We start from the raw sequence: 20,284 nt of genomic DNA, 5'->3' as shown, positions 1-20,284 counted from the left end.
ATATAGTTTCAAATTTTATAAATATCTAGTGAGATTTTAAATATAAAAAACATTATAAGTACTTTTTATAATCAATTGATTTTTTATTAGTATTTTATTTTTAGAATGTTCTTATAATTTATAGAATAAATTATTATAACATTATTTTTTATATTTGTTTTATAATGTTTATTTTTATTTAATTGTGATTCTTAATATTTATATCCAAAAATTATATTATATCAAATATAAATATAAAAATTAAATAAAATTCAAAATAATATATTAAGAAAAATTTAAAATATTATTTTCAAATTAATCACAATGAAAATGTTTCTCGGGTAAATTGTGGGTAAATGTTTAGCTTAATAAAAAATTATATATATATATATATATATATATTAGAGTAGGGTAAGGGTACGAGTAAAACCCATACCCTCTTCAACAGGTAAGGGTACAGATAAAATAAGGATATACTTTTACCCAATCTGTATTCGCTAAAAAAATAACGGATAATACCCTTATCTTTATCCGGTCAAAGAAGGTAATACCCTTTTGACTAGGTAAGAATACGGATATACCTATCGGATAAAGTACAAATTATCATCCCTATGTTCAGGTCTCTGACCATTGCTAACCACCAAAATAGTTCAACTTGCTCATGCACATACATATATAGAGATCAGAAATTGTTCTCCAGTTTAATCTCAACAAAAATTCACTTCTTTTTATTGCTTTAGTGAATAACCTTGAGTTTTTCAACCTCAGAACATATATATTGCTAAACTAGTCATAAAACGACATGATTAAGAGGTGGTAGCCAAAGTGAATCCCCCATCTATGTGGCTTATCAAACATATGAAATATTGCTCGCAATGATTAAATCATCTGTTAATATAAAAGCTTGTCTGGTTACAAAAAGAAAAACAAACACTAGATTATTTTTAGCTACCAGACTTGAATAATCTCCTATCATTAGGTCTTTGTAAAAGATAAAATGAATATGAGATTATTGTCTTAATAAGAATCTTGATGCAATCAAACATAAAGGAGATCCCAAAACTTCAATTTTCATCAAATAATAAGGAAAACCATTGAAAAATCTTTTGTGAAATCATTTCACATTCTTATGCAAAACTCAAAAAAATACATCCCAATTATCAGATCTACTTTGTCATAAGCTGGGTGTGATTCTTCAGAGAATTTCTAATCTGCAATATTTATTTAATTACAAGGTAAACTCAAATAGCTAACAAGTATAACAAAAATGTCATGCACATTATTTTATCATGCTTATAAAATATTATGATATTGCATTCCTTTTTATTTTCATCATCACTGCAAGAATTTCACCGCTGTTATTTTGATGCAGCACCATCATATCGAAATGAAGATCACAAAATCAAACATTCAACAAGGATCAAAAACTGAGCTCATGAAGTTTTTAAATTCACACTCGCGATGCAGTCTCCCTTATGTGAACGACCACAAGGATGACAAATTTCTCTCCTTAAACCTGCAATATTAATACATCAAGACAATGTAAATTAGTCAGTGTATCGATACAGCTCTTGTTCTCTAAAAATTAAAATTTTTCTGGAAAAAATTGGGGCCAAAAATGACTTCTAGCATCAAAACCAAATTTCTAATCATCTAACAATTTCCCAAATTGAAAAATCTTCTGCGAGACCATTTCACATTCTCATAACTCAAAAAACACATCCCAAATTATCGCATCTAGTTTGTCATAAGCCGTGTGTGATTCTTTAGAGAACTTCTAATCCCCCATATTTACTTAAGCACAAGGTAAATCCTAATAGCCACGAAGTATAAGAAAAATACCGTGCACATTATTGAATTGCGCTTATAAAATACTATGAGAATTTCACACTACAAGAATTTCACACCTGCTATTTTGATGTAGCCCCTCATAATGAAATGAAGATCAAAAAAACAACCAATCAACTAAAAAATTAGGTTGAGGATAAAAAATTGGGCTTTCATTAAAACTAACACATGGAGTTCCTAAACTCACTCTCAATGCAATCCCTGTAGTGTGCATGAACAATGAGGATGAAAAAATTCTCTTCTTATACCTGCAATATTAATACATCAAGACAATGTAAGTTAGTCAGTGTATCGATACAGCTCTTGTTCTCTAAAAATTAAAATTTTTCTGGAAAAAAATTGGGGGCAAAAATGACTTCTAGCATCAAAACCAAATTTCTAATCATCTAACAATTTCCCAAATTGAAAAATCTTCTGCGAGATCATTTCACATTCTCATAACTCAAAAAACACATCCCAAATTATCACATCTAGTTTGTCATAAGCTGTGTGTGATTCTTTAGAGAACTTCTAATCCCCCATATTTACTTAAGCACAAGGTAAATCCTAATAGCCACGAAGTATAAGAAAAATACCGTGCACATTATTGAATTGCGCTTATAAAATACTATGAGAATTTCACACTACAAGAATTTCACACCTGCTATTTTGATGTAGCCCCTCATAATGAAATGAAGATCACAAAAACAACCAATCAACTAAAAAATTAGGTTGAGGATCAAAAATTGGGCTTTCATTAAAACTAACACATGGAGTTTCTAAACTCACTCTCAATGCAATCCCTGTAGTGTGCATGAACAATGAGGATGAAAAAATTCTCTTCTCATACCTGCAATATTAATACATCAAGACAATGTAAATTAGTCAGTGTATCGATACAGCTCTTGTTCTCTAAAAATTAAGGCATGCCAGAAGACAAAAGGGCAAAAAAGACTTCTAGCATCACAATGGCCAATGATGCCAAAATCACAAACACAACTACATGTAAGAATGAAAAATACCTACAAAGCACCATAAAAAGTATCTTCCTGAGATAAAATTAATACCCAATTCAAAGCAGTTTTGCCAGACTTGCAAATTAACCATTCACATAATCAAATTGGTAACTGAAAAGATCGACAATGAAAAAATAATTTGAAGCACTTTCAAACAGAAATAGAATTTGATTTCAAGAGCCTCACTTTCACTAAGAATGCCATAAATATTTTTGGAACTAACATCTTCTATAAAGTCAGTAATTTATTCTTGTCTTTTTCTTCTTGTCGATTTTAACAACACGCTCCCATGCAGTAATAGTAACGATAAACTTGGTGAGTGCTTTCTATTTTAAGAGCTGCCATTTTCATCCTTGTTAAATCTGCAAAGACGATAACCTTGGCATAGTCGGTGCAAAGGCGAATAGATTGGTTCAGAGAGACTCGCTCCGTTCAGGATCCCTTTCTGAAACGTGGATACTGATTCCAAGGTATGATCTGCTCTTCTTTCACCAAGCAAAGAATTATGTAAAATTTTTCTAAATCTCCTTCTCTTTCTTTCAAATTCCTTATCAAATCGATGTGCTAAACATCACATAAACAAGATCCCAATTGCTAGAGCACTTTCATATTCCATTTGCAACTGAAAAAGCGTTTGATTCAATTATATTGTCGTAGAAAGGGTTTCTTGCTACAAAGATCAGGGCTATCGGTTGATCCATCTTTCTCGTTTTCTGATTTGGTACAGATCTTAGGTATTGTTTTAGGGGGAAAACAGTGGTGCTGTTTTTATGATCACTTGACAAAAAAATAATAATATTGAAGCATGTGAATCTACTATTATTTTGGCAGTCAACAAGTCTGATGTTCTTTTCTAATTTCTTGTGTGCCAATTTCTCATGGTAAATTTATTTGTTGAGCAGCATTCTTTTCAAATGTTTGATTCAAACATCCCCCAAGGCTAATAAACTAACAGATCTGCAGAATAGTTCAATTGTTTATGCTGCCAATGTCTAAACTTTTATAGAGGGAAATGATGCATGCTCAATCTAACACTACTTATTATGATTTCATACAGTTATCCTTCTTTAAAGAGTGATGGTTGCTTAAGTTTCAATAGTTGTCCTACAATAATCATTTTTTTCGTTGAAAGGAAAAGGAAATTAGGGATGGCTGCAAGGGATAAGCGGAAAAACATCTGCCTAATGGACACAGAGAAAACTGATACGAAGGAAGAAGAATTTGATCAACCAATGGATACAAGTCCTGAATTAAAGCATCGAGAAGCAAACAAGCCAAAGCGTGGCAGAAAAAAGAATATCAAACAAATCTTTAAGGTGAAAGTTAATCTAGTTATCCATTTTGCACTAAAATGATCACAACTCTCACTTGCCAACTGGATTAGACAATGGTTTGTGTAAATTCAGTAGTAATTCATGATTTTTTAGCAAAGATTTCTAAACATTTTTTCTCTATGCAATTTGATTTGGTTGTCATAGCACATTCGACAGTTGAATCAGGTTGCATGCAATAGTCCAGAATGGTTTCCGTGCCCAAGTTTCATTTCTGCTTCTCCTCTTTCATATCCATGTTGACACCATATAGTTTCTGATTGTGCGCAACCAAGTTGCATAAATTTAGTTAGCATAGTAGGTTGCCTTATGCAAGCATGAACCAAATTGGGGCCGGAGCAATACAAGCAAACATTAGCGGGGTGTCTTTTGGACACATAATGGGTTCCTCTTTTCATGTTTATCTTCTTTCCCTCAACATGTGCCAATGGTTTGAGAAGGTTAGATGCTTCTTGCAATGGCCATATGTTTAACTTTATTCAAAACAATTGCTTAATATTTCAGTTAAGAAGTATGCCTCTATACATGGCCAGAATGACCAATAATCTACTATTATTCACCTTGACCATTTCAGAACATTTAGCCATACATGACAGTTATGGAGACCTAAGGGCCAGCTTTCTTCAAATTAGTGTTCAAATGTTTTCCTTAACATGTGTGGAAATAAATCAGGATTCAAACAAACATGGAAATGAACAACTAATTTCTTAGTCAGAGACCTTCAAGGTTGCATATGTTATGGCAGAGAAAGCATGTAATGAAATCACTGTCTTTGCCGTATGTATCAAGAAGGGCCAAATTATAATCAAGTTCGAGATAAAGCAGGAACGAGCAAATACACTGGAGATGAAGTGGAACAAAACAATGAGGCACCAGATGGAGTAGGACCAAACAGTGAAGGACCAGAAGGAGCTGAACCAAATAACAAGGAACCAGATAGCGGTAGACTGGCCAATCAAGAAGAAATTGGACCTAGGCCAACAAATGAAGGTGATATCTGATTATAGGATTCAATAAATTGACATTATATCTGGCATTGTTCCATTCTAGTTAACTACTAAGGACTAAAATAACTTTCCCTTTCCCAGATAAATCATCAATATACACACCCTTGATTTCCCAGAACCCAACTGAGAGGTTAATCACATACATTCTCGATGTTTTAGAAATGTAAGTATAAACTCATAGTGATGGCCCTAATGAATTTTCTATCTAAATAGTTGCGCATGAGAAGATCATGATTGCTCTTAAACAGTTTTAAGGTCCTGAAAATAGTATGCAAATATTTCAAAGATAATTCATGGTTTTTACTTTTTACTGGTTGCAGAAAAGATGAGCATGAACTGTTCTCAATGCCAGATAACCTCGAGGTCGGTTGTCAGACAATACTTGCGTAATTCAATACAAGTGTCAACACTCCAAGCACTGCTAACGCGCTATCACTTCTTTCCTATTTAGGCTTATGATTTGGGGAAAAGCATAGATGTACCAGGAGACTTGGCAACCCTCAGGCAAAAGCATAGAGATGGAATGTACCAGTCTCTGGAGGAATTCAAGGTTTGTTCGCCTTTCTCTTGGTTCTGATCTTCCTTGAAATTGTATGATTTCATACCTAAAACAGGAATGAAAATTTAAATTCTTATTCTTGAATCCATGAATGCAGAAAGATGTTTTGAATGTGTTCAACAAGGCATTAGAATCCAACGCCCCAGACACTATCCCTTACCAAGAGGTGAGATCAACCTGAAATAGGGTTCCTCATCTTGTTGATGCAAAGGTTTGCAAACTAACTGTTCAATCCCTTAACATCAGAGATTGACTGCTTGCTCTTGCAGGCGAAATCTCTTCAAGATCAGGCCAATCAGATCTTCAGATATCTGAGATCCAACCCGCTCTATGCAGAGAAGGAACTTGCAACCTGGCATCAAAAGTATTTCAAGTATAAGAAGAAGCCAGCGAAATTTGAAAAAAGTCCAGGAATTTTTAAGGTTGAGATTTTAGAATCTAGGTTGCGCCCCAGAGCTGCCAGCAACATGAAGCAGAAAAACGCTGTCAATGATGATGCATCAAACAGAAGAGCACAATCATCGAGGACCAAAAAGAATCCCAAGCAAAGGGTTGGTAGTTCCAAGAACCATGGTAAAAAAACTGGCGTGATTTTTGATGGTAAGAAGGAAGTATCCCACAAGAAACCATACCATTCATGAGTATTTCCAATATAATTTCACAAGCTGAAAGGAAAAAATTAAAGGCATCATATATCATATATCATTTCTGTCGAGCATTCTTTGTTGAACAATTGTTTATCCGGTTCTTTTCATCTTTGAAATCTGTAACCACATTATAAGGCGTGTTTCCAAGTTTTGAAAAAGGCATATCTACCACAAAAAAAGTTTCAAGAAGGTATTTTATTTGGTTTTCATAGGACATATGTTTTTTATATTCTTGTTAGTACTATCTCATTCAAATTCTCAGAAGCTAGCACATAACTTTTGGAAGTGTTCCTATTATTCAGATGATGAATTTAGAAGACCAAATATTTTCCATTATTCGCAGATCCTCAAGATTTTGAGCAGTCCAACTCTCCAATAGAAGACAGAAGAAACACATATAAGCCTGAGAACAATTCATTTGATGAAATAGCTTCAATGGCCTTTCAACCCATGGAGCTAGTTCGTGTAAGTTGTATTTGTCATATCTATATAGCTCTTATCACCATTCCAATTTCCAGTGTTTCTCTTCAAATTGCTTGTAATAGATGGTCAGGTATGTATCATGCTGCTTTCCATGTATTCACTTGCAACTATAAAACATGTCTCAAGTTTAATGCAACCAACCACTCAATAGTAAAGCCTATTATATTTATAAGTTATCTGCAGCAAGATGACACAACAGTACCAAATTACCAATGTCTTGTATGAACTTTAAATTCTCGCTGAATCTAATTTTTTAAATCCTTCACTTTCTCATATCACACATGCTTAACTGAATACCTGCTTCTAATTGCTGGTGTTTAAGATATGCATCACTCTTAAGTCACTGACAACAGTCATTCTATCTTCAGCAAAATTGCTCTCATAGCTATGAGGAGAGCCTGAGGAAATTTGTCAAGGATGCAGGTCCTGTGGCTAAGTTGTTGGCGGAGAAAAAAATTCAGGAACTTGCAGAACAAACCCAGGCATATCAAGCAACTAAATACGAAGAATTCTCCAAACCTCAAATGATTTCCCAATTGCCTCAAATCGGTGACTGGTCCAAGAACAACAAATTAAATGCTGATCCAACCAACATTTCACTGCTGACAGAATCATACCTCCCAGGAAACAGTGCTTCTCCACTGCAAAGCAATAGCTATGCTGCAATGTATGATTCAACCCTTTCCATTGCATCTGCAACAAACTATTTCAACATGTGCAGCTCAGAATATCCCCCTCCTGATAATAGCTTTGCTGAAAATTTAAATTCTGTTCAAGGAGCAAGCTGTGAACTGCACACTGATGATCTGGTTAATTGGTTCTCTAAGATTGGAACACCTGAATTCTTACAAGGCAGCATTTCCAACATGGAAACAAGTTCAATGGGAGCTTCTGAAAGTGCTTTAGGAGTGAATTCTCAGCTGCTTTATGGAGAAGGTAGCCAAGTTGTGTATCCAAGCTTTGCTAGCTCAGTTACTGCAGGTTTAATGACACATACAAATAGGAGCTCTGAGCTGAAACAACCCGAATTCTCGCAAAACGCCATGTTCAACATGGCACCAAGTTCACAAGGACATCTCGACACTGATCTTGGACTAAATTTACAACTGTTTTCTGGTGAAAGGGTGCAGGGTCGATACCCAGGTTATGCTAGCTCAGACACTGCAGGTTTAATGACACATACAAATAGGAGCTCTGAGCTGAAACAACCTGAATTCTCGCAAAACGCCATGTTCAACATGGCACCAAGTTCACAAGGACATCTCGACACTGATCTTGGACTAAATTTACGACTGTTTTCTAGTGAAAGGGTGCAGTGGTCGATACCCAGGTTATGCTAGCTCAGTTACTACAAGTTTAATGACACATACAAATAGGAGCTCTGAGCTGAAACAACCTGAATTCTCACAAAACACCATGTTCAACATGGCACCAAGTTCACAAGGACATCTCGACACTGATCTTGGACTAAATTTACAACTGTTTTCTGGTGAAAGGGTGCATGGTCGACATCAAGGTTATGCTAGCTCAGTTGCTGCTGATTCAATGACACAAATAAATAGAAGCTCTGATATGAAACTACCGGAGTACTCATCAAGCAGCATTTTCAACGTGGCACCAAGTTCAAGGGAAGCTCTTTTAGGAGGCAATGCACAATTACTTTATGGCAAAGGGAAACAAGTTGCATATCCAAGCAGTGACAACACAACTAATGCCGGTTTCATGGCACAGAATGACAGTAGCTTTGATATGACACAACTTGAATATTGGCTTGGCAACATTTCCAATAGGGCACAGAGTTCGACGGGAACTCTTGAGAGTATTTTCAAAGGTAATTCACAACTGCTTTCTGGCAAAGGGAATCAAGCTGTATATCCAAGCAATGCAAGCTCAAGTACTGCTCATGCAATGACACAGACAATTAGTAGCTCTAAGCTGAAAGAACCTGCACCACAAACAGCCTTCAACTTGCTATATCTGCAAGCAGCTAATGGCCAGTGGAACCCGCCAGGACAACAGCCATTTTTCTTGCTTTGAAGGAAGTCGGCCATCAAGTCCAGTGGGGAATTTTCAGGCGTGGCAAGCTTCGACGAACATGCAAACCCAAGTTACCTGCCTGGACCAACCAAGGATGCTTGAGACTTCTAGGTCCACACTGGAGGCCTAGCTATGGGTAGGTTTCATCTATTAATAAAAGTTTTTATATTCCGTATATCAGTTAATCATAAACATGGCGTTCAACCTGTGTTTACATAACTAGAGAGACTATGAAGCTTCTCATCAGCATGTAATTAATAAGGATTGAGGCATTGCCTGTAAGCTATGTTTACATGTCTAGAGAGACTATGAAGCTTCTCCTTTGTATGTAATCTAAATGGTCTGAAACATTCCATGCAACTTGGTTTTACATGGCTAGAGAGACTATGAAGCTTCTCCTCTGCATGCATTTGTCAGGTTTAAAAAATTCTGTGCAAACTATATTTACATGACTAGAGAAACTATGAAGCTTCTTCTCATCATGTAATTTGTAAGGTTTGAATTATTTTGCACAACCAATGTTTACATGACCAGAGAGGCTATGAATTTTCAGCATATGATTTTTCAGGTTTGAAATGTTGTGTGCAACCTATGTTTGCATTGTCGGAGAAACTGTGAAGCTTCTCCTCAACACATGGTTTGTCAGGTCTGAAACATTGTGCTCAAACTATGTTTGCATAACAAAAGAGCTTAGGAAGCTTCTTCTCAGCATGTAATTTGTCAGGTTTGAAATATTGTGTGCAACCAATGGTGGCATGATTAGAGAAGTTACTCAGCATGTGATTTTTCAGGTTTGAAATATTGTGTGCAACCTATGTTTGCATGCCTAGAGAGACTATGCAGTTTCTCCTCAGCATGTGGTTTGTCAGGTTTGAAACATTGTGTGCAAACCTATCTTTGCATGACTGGAAGGACCATGCAGTTTCTCCTCAGCATGTGATTTGTCAGGTTTGAAACATTGTGTGCAAAACCTATCTTCGCATGACTAGAAAGACTATGTAGTTTCTCTTCAGCACACAGTTTGTCAGGTTTGAAGCATTGTGTGCAACCCATCTTTGCATGACTAGAGAGGCTACGAAGCTTCTTCTTCTCAGAACATTGTGTGAAACCAATGTTTATATAACTGGAGAGGCTATGAAGTTTCTCTCAACATGTTATTTTTCAGGTTTGAAATATAATGTGCAACTATTGTTGCATGCCTAGAAAGACATGTAGTTTCTCCTCAACATGGTGTTTGTCAAGTTTGAAACATTGCATGCGACCTATCTTTGCATGACAAGAGAGGGTGAAGCTTCTTCTCAGCATGCTATTTGTCAGGTTTGAAATATTGCCAGCAGCCTATGTTTACATGATTAGAGAGGCTATCAAGCTTCTCCCACCACATGGTTTGTCAGGTTTGAAATATTGTGTGCAACCTATCTTTACAAGCTAGAGGCACAACAAAGCTTCTACTCAGAAGGTAATTTATAAGTTCGAAACATTGTGCATTCTATGTTTACATGAGCAAAGAGGCAGTGAAGCTTCCCCTAAGCATGTAATATATAGTCTCCCATAAAAGCTTCCAAACAAAGAATCCACTCCTATGACAATCAAATGCATCACAAATGAATGAACTAACAAAAGAACAAACTTTCCACTCACTCTAACAACAGAACACACGCCTGAGAGTAGACACACAAAAGCCCTGCCAAACACTGGGAGTTCACCATGATAGTCACATCATCGCTTTCTCGGAAAAGTTTCCTCTATTCTCTCCTCCATAGCAACTTAATCAAATGCTTGGCCTATAAATTGTGCACATCCTGTTCTGTAAAGATGGGAATTTGGAATAACAAACAACCAGCTCAAGTGTTTAGGCTATAAATTGTGGGCATTCTATTCTGCAGCAACTGGATAAGATTTCGTGATCATCAATAACAACACACTCACAAAATCAAAAGAAAAGGAAACATTCTTCCAAACTAATCCTTACAGAACTAGGACTATATCTAGTTTCTGACTGGTCTTCACAGAAATAGGATGCCCAGAATACACTAAATGTTAGCTAATCAATAAGATGAAATTTTCTTAAGTTCTCAAAATCAACCTGATTCCAAATTGAACGAAGGAAAGAGGGACTTCGAAGGAAAGTAAGTTGATCAAGTGTTTGGCATGTAAATTGTGCGCAAGCTATTCTGCAGCAACTGGATAAGATTTCATGGTTGTCGACAACAACACTCACAAAATCAAAAGAAGGGAAATATTCTTTGAACTAATGCTTGCAAAACTAAGACTATATCTAGCTTCTCCGGCCAGTCTACAGGAATAGAATGTTCAAGATAGACTAAACGATAGTTAATCAATAAAGGGGAAACTTTTGTCTGTTCCCAAAAATGAACCCAATCCAAACTTCACAAAAAGAAGAGAGTGAACTTGACAGAGCTCTCTCTCTCTCTCTCGCTCTCCTCTCTCTTTCTCTTTCTCTCTTTCTCTCTTTCTCTCTCGCTCTCTCGCTCTCTCTCGAACAACAACAATAGACTTAGAACAAAGGAGGAGAGAGAGGGCTTGAGGACAAGAAGCAGCTTTCTCTCCCTCCTTCTAACAAAACACAGCCATAGAAAACCCATGATTTCAGCCCCAACTAAGAGAAATCATAAAAATCTCATCCAATTATCCACAAAATGACATCCTATGATGTGGAACAAGGAGATATGCTTGTTCACCCCAAACCCAACTCAAAATTCCAACTTTATTAGGCTTCATGAAACCTTTCCCACATGAATACAACTAAATCTACATCTAACAATTCCTACGCCAGTAGAAAGACAAAATCACAGCATAAGACAAAATTCTTCATAAAAACCAAAACTTTATCATCTAAACAACCAATCCAACATCAAATCCACACAAAAAAGATCATAAAATGTTCATCCACTGATTATTCTATGAATTACACCAAGAGAAACGAGATAAAGAAGAAGTACCAGCTCATGGATGGATCATGCATGGAGTGAAGGAGAGGTATTGAACTGCTGGATCTTGATGGAAAGACGAGGTACAAGATAGAAACAAATGAATGAAGGCCTTTCACTCATTCTTTTGCCCATTCTCTTATTTATCATATTACATAACCTTCCCTTTATTATTATTATTATTATTATTATTATAATTTTAAAAATAATAAACAAACACCAAACTAATGAGATAAGAAGGCCTCCTCCGAACGAAATGCATTATAAAATTATAAACTATATATATATATATATTGGGGAGTTTCCAGAAACCATAGCTGTAGGCCACTTGCATGGATAATTTTATAAATTAATTTTTTAAAAAATTTAAATATTTACTTAAAAAATAAATAGAAGATAAGATGCATGAATCATATTAAATATTTTTAAAATATCAAAAAATAAATGGAAATATATATATATTAGGGAGTTTCCAGAAATCATGGCTGTAGTCCACTTGCATGTATAATTTTATAAATTAATTTCTTAAATTTTAAATATTTATTTAAAAAATAAATAGAAGACAAGATGCATGAATCATATTAAATATTTTTAAAATATTAAAAATAAATATATATATATATATATATAGTGGGGAGTTTCCAGAAATCATGGCTGTAGGGCCACTTGCATGGATAATTTTATAATCTTTTTTTATATTTTAAATATTTATTTAAAAAATAAATAGAAGACAAGATGCATGAATCATATTAAATATTTTTAAAATATAGTATGTGTGTATGTATATCAGTATATATTGGGGGCTTTCTAGAAATCATGGCTGCAGGCCATTTGCATGGACAATTTTAAAAATTAATTTTTTAAAAAAATTTAAATATTCATTTAAAAAAAGTAAATAGAAGATAAGATGTATGAATCATATTAAATATTTTTAAAATATTAAATGGAAATATATATATATATACACAAAGAATCAATTCTTTTTGTCAACGTTCGTAGATTTCAATTCTACTAACGTCTGTAGATTTAAAATCTATGAATGTTCATATGAACCGTTGGATTGAAAATCCAACGGTTTCAGATTTTTTGATAAATAGTGATTACTGTGCTTATAAACCAGTAGTAAAAAGTGTGATGCACAATATTTTGATTTGAACCATTCAATTAAATTCAATACACTAACTCAACAAATCCTACAACAACCTTTATAAACAAATTTACAACTAATCAACCTAAAACAAAAATCATTAATACTCACTGTGCCCCCTAATCTGCACTGTGCTTAATAGCGGGACGTTCTACGAAACGTTCGCAGTTGATGTTTCGCCATATATGAATGCCCACAATCATGGCTGCTGGCCACTTGCATTGATAATTTTACAAATTTTTTTAAAATTTGAATAGTTATTTAAAAAATAAATAGAAGATAACATGCATGAATAATATTAAATATTTTTAAAATATTAAAAAAATAAATGGATATACATAGAGAGAAAAGGGTTTCTGTGGACGTCTACAGACGTCCACTAGTAATAGTTGTGTTTTGGTTTTTATTTTTTAACTGTAGGTGTTAATAGGAATAAGGTTCAACTGGTGTGATTTATTTAGATACTGTGCAAACAATAGATTGAACGGTTCAGGATTATTATTATTACGCACTATTTATAAGCACAATAATCCGAGCATTGTTCATTCCACTTCCAACTGTGTAGCATAATAATTAATATTTATTTATAATCAAAAAACCGTTGCAGTAAAGTAATTACTGTTTATTTATAATCAAGGAATCGTTGGATCTTAATTCAATGGTTCAAATTAACGTCGATATATATATATATATATATATATATATATATATATATATTAGGAATTTCCAGAAATCATGGTTGTAGGCCACTTGCATGGATAATTTTATAAATTAATTTTTTAAAAAGTTTTAAATATTTATTTAAAAATAAATAGAAGATAGGAATGTGAGAGCAGAAGTTATAATTCTCATTAGAAAAGCAGCCCAATAAATAGATACATAAGTATGTAAGAGTATGCATGAACAGGAAGATATAAGGTATATGCATATATGTTATACATAAATGTATATTACTCTAACACGCATCCTCAAACTCACGGTGGCTCATAAACTGAGAGTTTGTCAACTAGAAATTTGAAATCGAGCGACAGTATGTGCCTTATTAAAAAAATTAGCAAGTTGCTGTGTAAAAGCAATATACAGAAGAAGAAAACTACTAGCAAGATAATGATGACAAACAAAGTGAAGAAAGACCTCAAGATGCTTTGTGTGCTGATGAAAAACAAGATTTATAGCAATTTCGATAGCATTTGATTATCACAATAGATAGAAGTGAGGGGCAAATGTAATGACACTAAAATCCATCAAAATCTGACACAACCATACTCAGCCTCAGTAGTGGAAGAGCAACAATTGATTGTTTCTTGCTTTTCCAAGAGATAAGTGAATCTCCAAGGAAAATGCAGAAACTAGTGGTAGATCTCCGATCAGTAGCATCCTCTGCCCAATCAGAATCATAGTATGCACGCAACTCAAGCGAGGATATGGCAGAAAAAAGTAGAGATCGAAATGATAGTGCCACGGAGATACCGAAGAACCCATAGAAGTACAACATAATGAGTAGATTGGGGAGTACTGAAAAGCTGGCTAAGAAAGTGAACATCATACATAATATCTGGCCGAGTGATGGTCAAATAAACAAGAGGCACCCACAAGTGCTCGGTAGCGGGTAGGATCAGTTAATAGCTCACCGTCAGAAGAGGAGAGATGATGATGCAACTCGATAGGAGTGGAGGGAGTGTGGAGATCAGTAATGCCAGCTTGTCAAAAAATATCAAAAATGTACTTTTGTTGAGACACCAAGTAACATCGACGAGAATAAGTGACCTCAAGACCTAGAAAGTAACGAAGAGGTCCAATATCTTTTATCTAAAACTCAATGTGTAACCGTTGTTTCAGAGAAAGAACAGTATCAGCATCATCACCAGAAATGACCATATCATCAACATAAAGAAGAATAATAGTGAGGCCTCAAGGAGTCTACCAAGTGAAGAGGGCATAATCATGAGAGCTCTCGGGGAAACCAAGAGCAAGAACCACATTGCGAAAAAGCTCAAACTAGGCGTGAAGAGCCTATTTGAATCCATAAATAGTCCTGACGAAAGATGATAGACATGCTGAGGAGGATGAGAGAAACTAAGAGGAAGAGTCATATAAACATCATCAAAAAAAATCTCCATGTAAGAAGACATTGGTCACATCTAATTGATGAAATGGCCAGTGACGAGTCGATGTAATAGCGAAAAGAAGATGAACAGTAGTCAACTTGGCCACAGGAGCAACTATCTCCTCATAGTCAATGTCATACTCCTGAGTGAAACCACAAGACGAGCCTTGTGGCTCTCAATACTACCATCAGCTCGAGTTTTGACTCGATAGATCCACCGACAGTTGATAGGAGTAACACCAGAAGGAAGTGAAACAAGCTCCCATGTATGCATGCGCTGAAGGGCATAGAGTTCTTTTGTCATAGCCTGCTGTCAATGGGGATGACTCATAACCTCATGATAAGACTACGGCTCAGAATATGAGTGAATAGTAACAAGGAAGGTCTGGAACTCTTGGGAGTAAGTAGAGGAAAGAGAAATTGCATACCGGGTAGGAGGACGGCAAATACGGTCTGGGTAACGACGGGAGACATTATGAGCATCTTCAGGAGAGGATGAGCCAGTGAAGAGATAAGGAAAATCACCAGAACCATCAATGCACCCAGAGGATAAAGGCACAGAAGAGGTTTTCAGTGGAGAATATAGGAGGGGGCACTAAATTAACAATGATGGTGGAATCTGAATAATTACAAAAGGTAGGGAAGAGGACACACTAGAGGAAGACTGGAGAAAAGAAAGATTCGGAGAAAGATGAAGAAAAGTAGGGTGGTCTTCAAAAAGGTTATATGACTGGGAAAAGTAGGGTGACAATTCCGGCGAAAAAGAGATGAAACCGGTGAAGTAGCCACAAATCTGGCGAAGGATGGACCGATCCGGCAAAAGACTAGATGGCCTTAGTTTAATTGAAAAAATCGCCAGGAAGAAAACCCTTCTCTGGTACCATGTAAGGAAATGTGAGAGAAGAAGTTATAATTCTCATTAGAGTAACAACCCAATAAATAGATACATCAATATGTAAGAATGCAGTAAAATAGAAGATATATACATATACATCATACATAAAGCCTAAAGGTATATTACTGTAACAGCATGAATCATATTAAATATTTTTTAAAATATTAAAAAAATAAATAGAAAATATTTATATATATTATCTCCGGGAAAAATTTTTGGAAATTTCGATTACGTTGACTTTTCTTGGCTGGGAAAAACAAGTCCAAATCTTTGAACTAGTTCCATGAATTCCTCTCACTCTCGCTAATGGAAGCTCTGCTCTGCGAGAAGCTCGGAGATCCGGTGGTGCCGATCACCTCGCCGGCGTCGCCGATCACCTTGGCGAAGACCCACCCTATCCCTTCCCTCACCTCGCCGACCTCCGTCCGTGTCCGAGTCCATGCGACGAGCTTGAACTATGCAAACTACCTCCAGATACTTGGGAAGTACCAGGAGAAGCCCCCGCTTCCTTTCATCCCTGGCTCGGATTATTCTGGTGTTGTTGAAGCCGTCGGAGAAGCGGTCTCGCGATTCAAGGTCGGTGATCGTGTCTGCTCCGTCGCCGGTCTCGGATCGTTCGCTGAGTTTATTGTTGATGATGAGAAGGATCTGTGAGTATATTTGGTTTGATTTCCTGTTCATTTGGTTGTTCAATTTATGAATTTATGCTGATTTACTGTGGAATTTAATAGGATTTTTGGGTCAATAATGTGGATTTTTTTTTTAATATTAAATTTAGGGTTTGGCTTTAGCTAGCAATTCTAATTTCTTGTTTTATTGAATTGACTGAAGAACGCGGTCTGGCAGGACTGTATTAATTATGAAATTAGTGAATCAGAGGCACTGTTCATGGGAGGATATTTTTGTTGCTGAATAATGCTACTAGGAAATGTTAAGAATCCAGTAAACCAAGCTGTACATGGAGAAAATGCAGAGAGAGTCAGAGTAAGAAAGCTAGCAAGTTGGGCAGGATTGTGATGTGTTCTTTCAATGGTGAAGGCTTAATAGATAATGCAAGTAAATCTAATTTTTTGAAGAGAAGAAAAATATAGGAATCATTAATGTATAGTCCTTGCTCACAACTGAACATGCATAGTGCCGGGTGTTTGGACACATGTCAAAGAACATTGAAAGTCAAATAAAACCAAAATGACAAAAAGATATAAGTCATATGCTTGTTATTTGCAGTCAACACACAAGCAAGCCATCGGCCTGCCAAGATCTTAGAGGTGGGGTACCCACATTCGAAATGTTAATGATGTTTTGGTCCCATCCAGCATGGTACTATAAGTTCCCCTAGTAGAAGTGTGCTCTTTCAAAATCTAAATGAAAATTTTCTCCCGTGTAGTCAGCCATTAAAAGAAAGACACTTGCTCCTTTTCAAATGTTTATTATTTGAAAAGGCAAATTAAAAGATTAAGTTATAAACAAGTCCTTTATGTTTTTATAACTATCAAGGGAATTGAGATGGGGAGTCGTTTTCCTACCCTGCTCCATCCCCTGGTGATCCTCTCATGTCTCTGCTAAAAACTTGAGAAATTGAATTTTTTGAATTTGGGTTAGGCAGGCCCGTGCAAGGTTCGGTTGGCTTGCTATCCTTATTCTTCAGTGAGTTAAATGAAATGTGGAGGAGTTTATCTCTTCACGGATCATCATTCGTTGAAGTACATTGGGCAGCAAACTAGGATGAGCGCCATGCAGGATGGATGAAGTGCAACAATTCATCTCAGTGGTAGAAAATTAAGTGCTTGATGCCTTGGGTTGTAGGTAACATTTAAATCATACTATTACCACTAACATGACATTTATGAGAATGTTAAAGAGTTATATTTTACTAATCGAGACTTCAACAAAGCATTCAAAGAAGTATACAGTGGAACAACACAATCTATAAGTGATCTTGTGCAGGATAGATTTCTTTTTTTATAGAAATTTATTATTTATCCCTTTATTTTTACTTTGGCAGCATGTGATAAAAGGGTTGCAATCCTTTTAGGTACTTTGGGATGTTCTTAACCAAGGCTATATTAATTGCTCACAACTCAATTTTTAATGAACTGACAAACATATAGAAAGTGTCTGCATCTTGATAAAGCATCGGCTAACATTTTTAACAGGGCATTATCTCTACGCTCAGATTTTTCTAAATGATGCTCATATGCTAAGGTTATCTCCATATGCTCAGATTTGGTTGTAAATCATTGAAGACACATGCATTGACATATATTTAATTTCTTTTAGGCAAACTATGACACCCATTCCATCAAGAGTTTGGCGAGGGATGTTAGAATATTATTATTAGAGATGAGCCAAAAAAATCCGAATCAGATGATTCGATCCGGTATATGAATTTTTTGACTCGAATTTTGTGAGTACCTGATCTGAATTTTTAAGATAAAAACCGAATCAAATCTGACCCGATTTTCAGTTTATTCTTATATATATATAGATACATATTAATAAATTTACATTTTGTAGGGGCGATAAGTCAAATAGAAAAAAGAAAAAAAATTCAATTCCCTAATAAAAAAATTATATTCTTTTTTATTTTAATTCCTTTCTTATAGTTCTTATCCCCCCATGTCTTCTTTTTAGTCTTCATTATTATTGATGAGACATTTGATGTTTTAGAAGTTAGGATTTTGATAAAACTTTTTATTATTTTTGTTATGATTTTTGTTGTATAAAAAATAATATAAGATTTTAATGATCTTTGTAAGATATCAGTTTGTCATATCTATTTTTTATGTAATGTTATTATATAACAAAAGTTCCATAAGATAGATAAAACGTAAATTTTAATCTGGATATTCGATCCGGTTTAAACAGAATACCCGGTTTTTGGTATCCGGTTTAAACCAGATCTGATACGGGTCAAATTTTTTAAAAACAGAGTCAGGTACCTGGTTTTGCTCACCCCTAAATTTATTATATGTTTGATTATTTCATTGGCTATCATTTATTATGATTTAAGAGATAAATATAATGATGTAACAGACGAACTTTCCAAAGCATGTATTTTTTCTCTTGTTGATTATCAGGTATAATTCCAAATCTGTAATGTGAAACTAAAAACTATCATTGAAAAATCTCAGTTTGTAATGTTTGTTTAGTCTTTTAAGTCTTTACTACTGCATTTATCCATTATTTATTTATTTATTTATTATTAGTGCAAAGCATGTTTCCCTTCTTTCTGGTTGCATGGTCATTTGTAGTTTTTTCCCCTATTAATGTCAATTTCTCATACTAGAAATGAAACCACTGCCGTTGTGTATAATTTGGATAAAACATTGCTCTACACTTTATCCCCATTTCTGGAGAAACAAAAGTAATTTGGATAAAATATTGCTCTACACTTGATCACCATTTCTGGAGAAACAAAAGTACCGTAGTCTATTTCTTATATTCGATTGTTAGCATCACACTTTTATACTGTTTCCTACAGACAATCGTGCTCGAGAAAGGTGGTAGAACAGGGTCCGCATGAAATCCTCTTGTCAAGGGAAGGAAGATATGCAGAGCTTTGGATCAACAGACCAACAAATGATGGCATTAATACAATTTCAGTAGTATAAGCAGTTCATCAGACCAACAAATGATGCGATGCTATGGTGCTACCAATTTAATTTCACAAGTATAAAGTTCAATTGCTAAAGTTCAATGCCTGCAAAAGACAACATTCGCCTCAAATTTTCTTCTCTTGTATACATATGTATGTACACACACAGATGAAAAAGTAGGTGTATATAATGTGTTCAAAGAGTTATTTTTTCTTGTCGTTGGAATGTGTGGAACAGTAAGCTTCAGTACACTTTACAAGTTACATGTATGAGATTTGTAACATACACATTGCTTGCTTATTCTATGCACAGACTTTGTGATGTGCCTGTGAGAACCAGTTCCCCTAAACAAGTTTTGCGCACTGAATTTTGATACACATTCCATCTGTATATACTTGTACCTTTCTTTGCCCAAATGAAATGTCTTATGCTGCATCAATTTAGTTTCAGAGAGAGTATGTTGTAATTAACATTCAATCTTGTTCTCATTCAATTATGTGTTGGTTGATATAGATGTTCAGGTCTCTGACCATTGCTAACCACCAAAATGGTTCAACTTGCTAATGCATAAACATATATAAAGATCAGAAATTGTTCTCCAGTTTAATCTCAACAAAAATTCACTTATTTTTATTGCATTAGTGAATTACCTCGAGTTTTTCAACCTTTGAACATATATCTTACTAAATTAGTAATAAA

General features: G+C 35.1%; 1 protein-coding gene across 2 annotated transcripts; it reads left to right on the top strand.

Annotated features, from left to right (window-relative positions):
• Nucleotides 1-16,206: 16,206 nt before the first annotated feature.
• LOC120265845 (quinone oxidoreductase-like protein 2) lies at nucleotides 16,207-19,920 on the top strand. Of its 2 annotated transcripts, none has more exons than XM_039273819.1 (2): nucleotides 16,207-16,636; nucleotides 19,471-19,920. In XM_039273819.1, the coding sequence occupies exons 1-2, from the start codon at nucleotides 16,293-16,295 to the stop codon at nucleotides 19,598-19,600; spliced, it is 474 nt and encodes a 157-aa protein (XP_039129753.1). In that variant the 5' UTR covers nucleotides 16,207-16,292; the 3' UTR covers nucleotides 19,601-19,920. The 2 variants fall into 2 exon arrangements, with proteins under 2 accessions (XP_039129753.1, XP_039129754.1); XM_039273820.1 differs by lacking the exon at nucleotides 19,471-19,920 and adding an exon at nucleotides 18,267-18,335.
• Nucleotides 19,921-20,284: the final 364 nt, after the last annotated feature.

The sequence above is a fragment of the Dioscorea cayenensis genome, chromosome 7, assembly GCF_009730915.1.
Source record: "Dioscorea cayenensis subsp. rotundata cultivar TDr96_F1 chromosome 7, TDr96_F1_v2_PseudoChromosome.rev07_lg8_w22 25.fasta, whole genome shotgun sequence".
Classification (NCBI taxonomy): domain Eukaryota; kingdom Viridiplantae; phylum Streptophyta; class Magnoliopsida; order Dioscoreales; family Dioscoreaceae; genus Dioscorea; species Dioscorea cayenensis.
Note: the sequence above shows the minus strand (reverse complement) of the source record. Positions and strands in the feature narration are given on the sequence as shown.

What these genes read in the sequence shown, in the direction of transcription:
- LOC120265845 (XM_039273819.1), top strand. Translation starts at nt 16,293, where the DNA reads ATGGAAGCTCTGCTCTGCGAGAAGCTCGGAGATCCGGTGGTGCCGATC. An exon ending in GTTGATGATGAGAAGGATCT is followed by an intron (nt 16,637 to 19,470) that starts GTGAGTATATTT and finishes TGTTTCCTACAG; the next exon opens with ACAATCGTGCTCGAGAAAGG.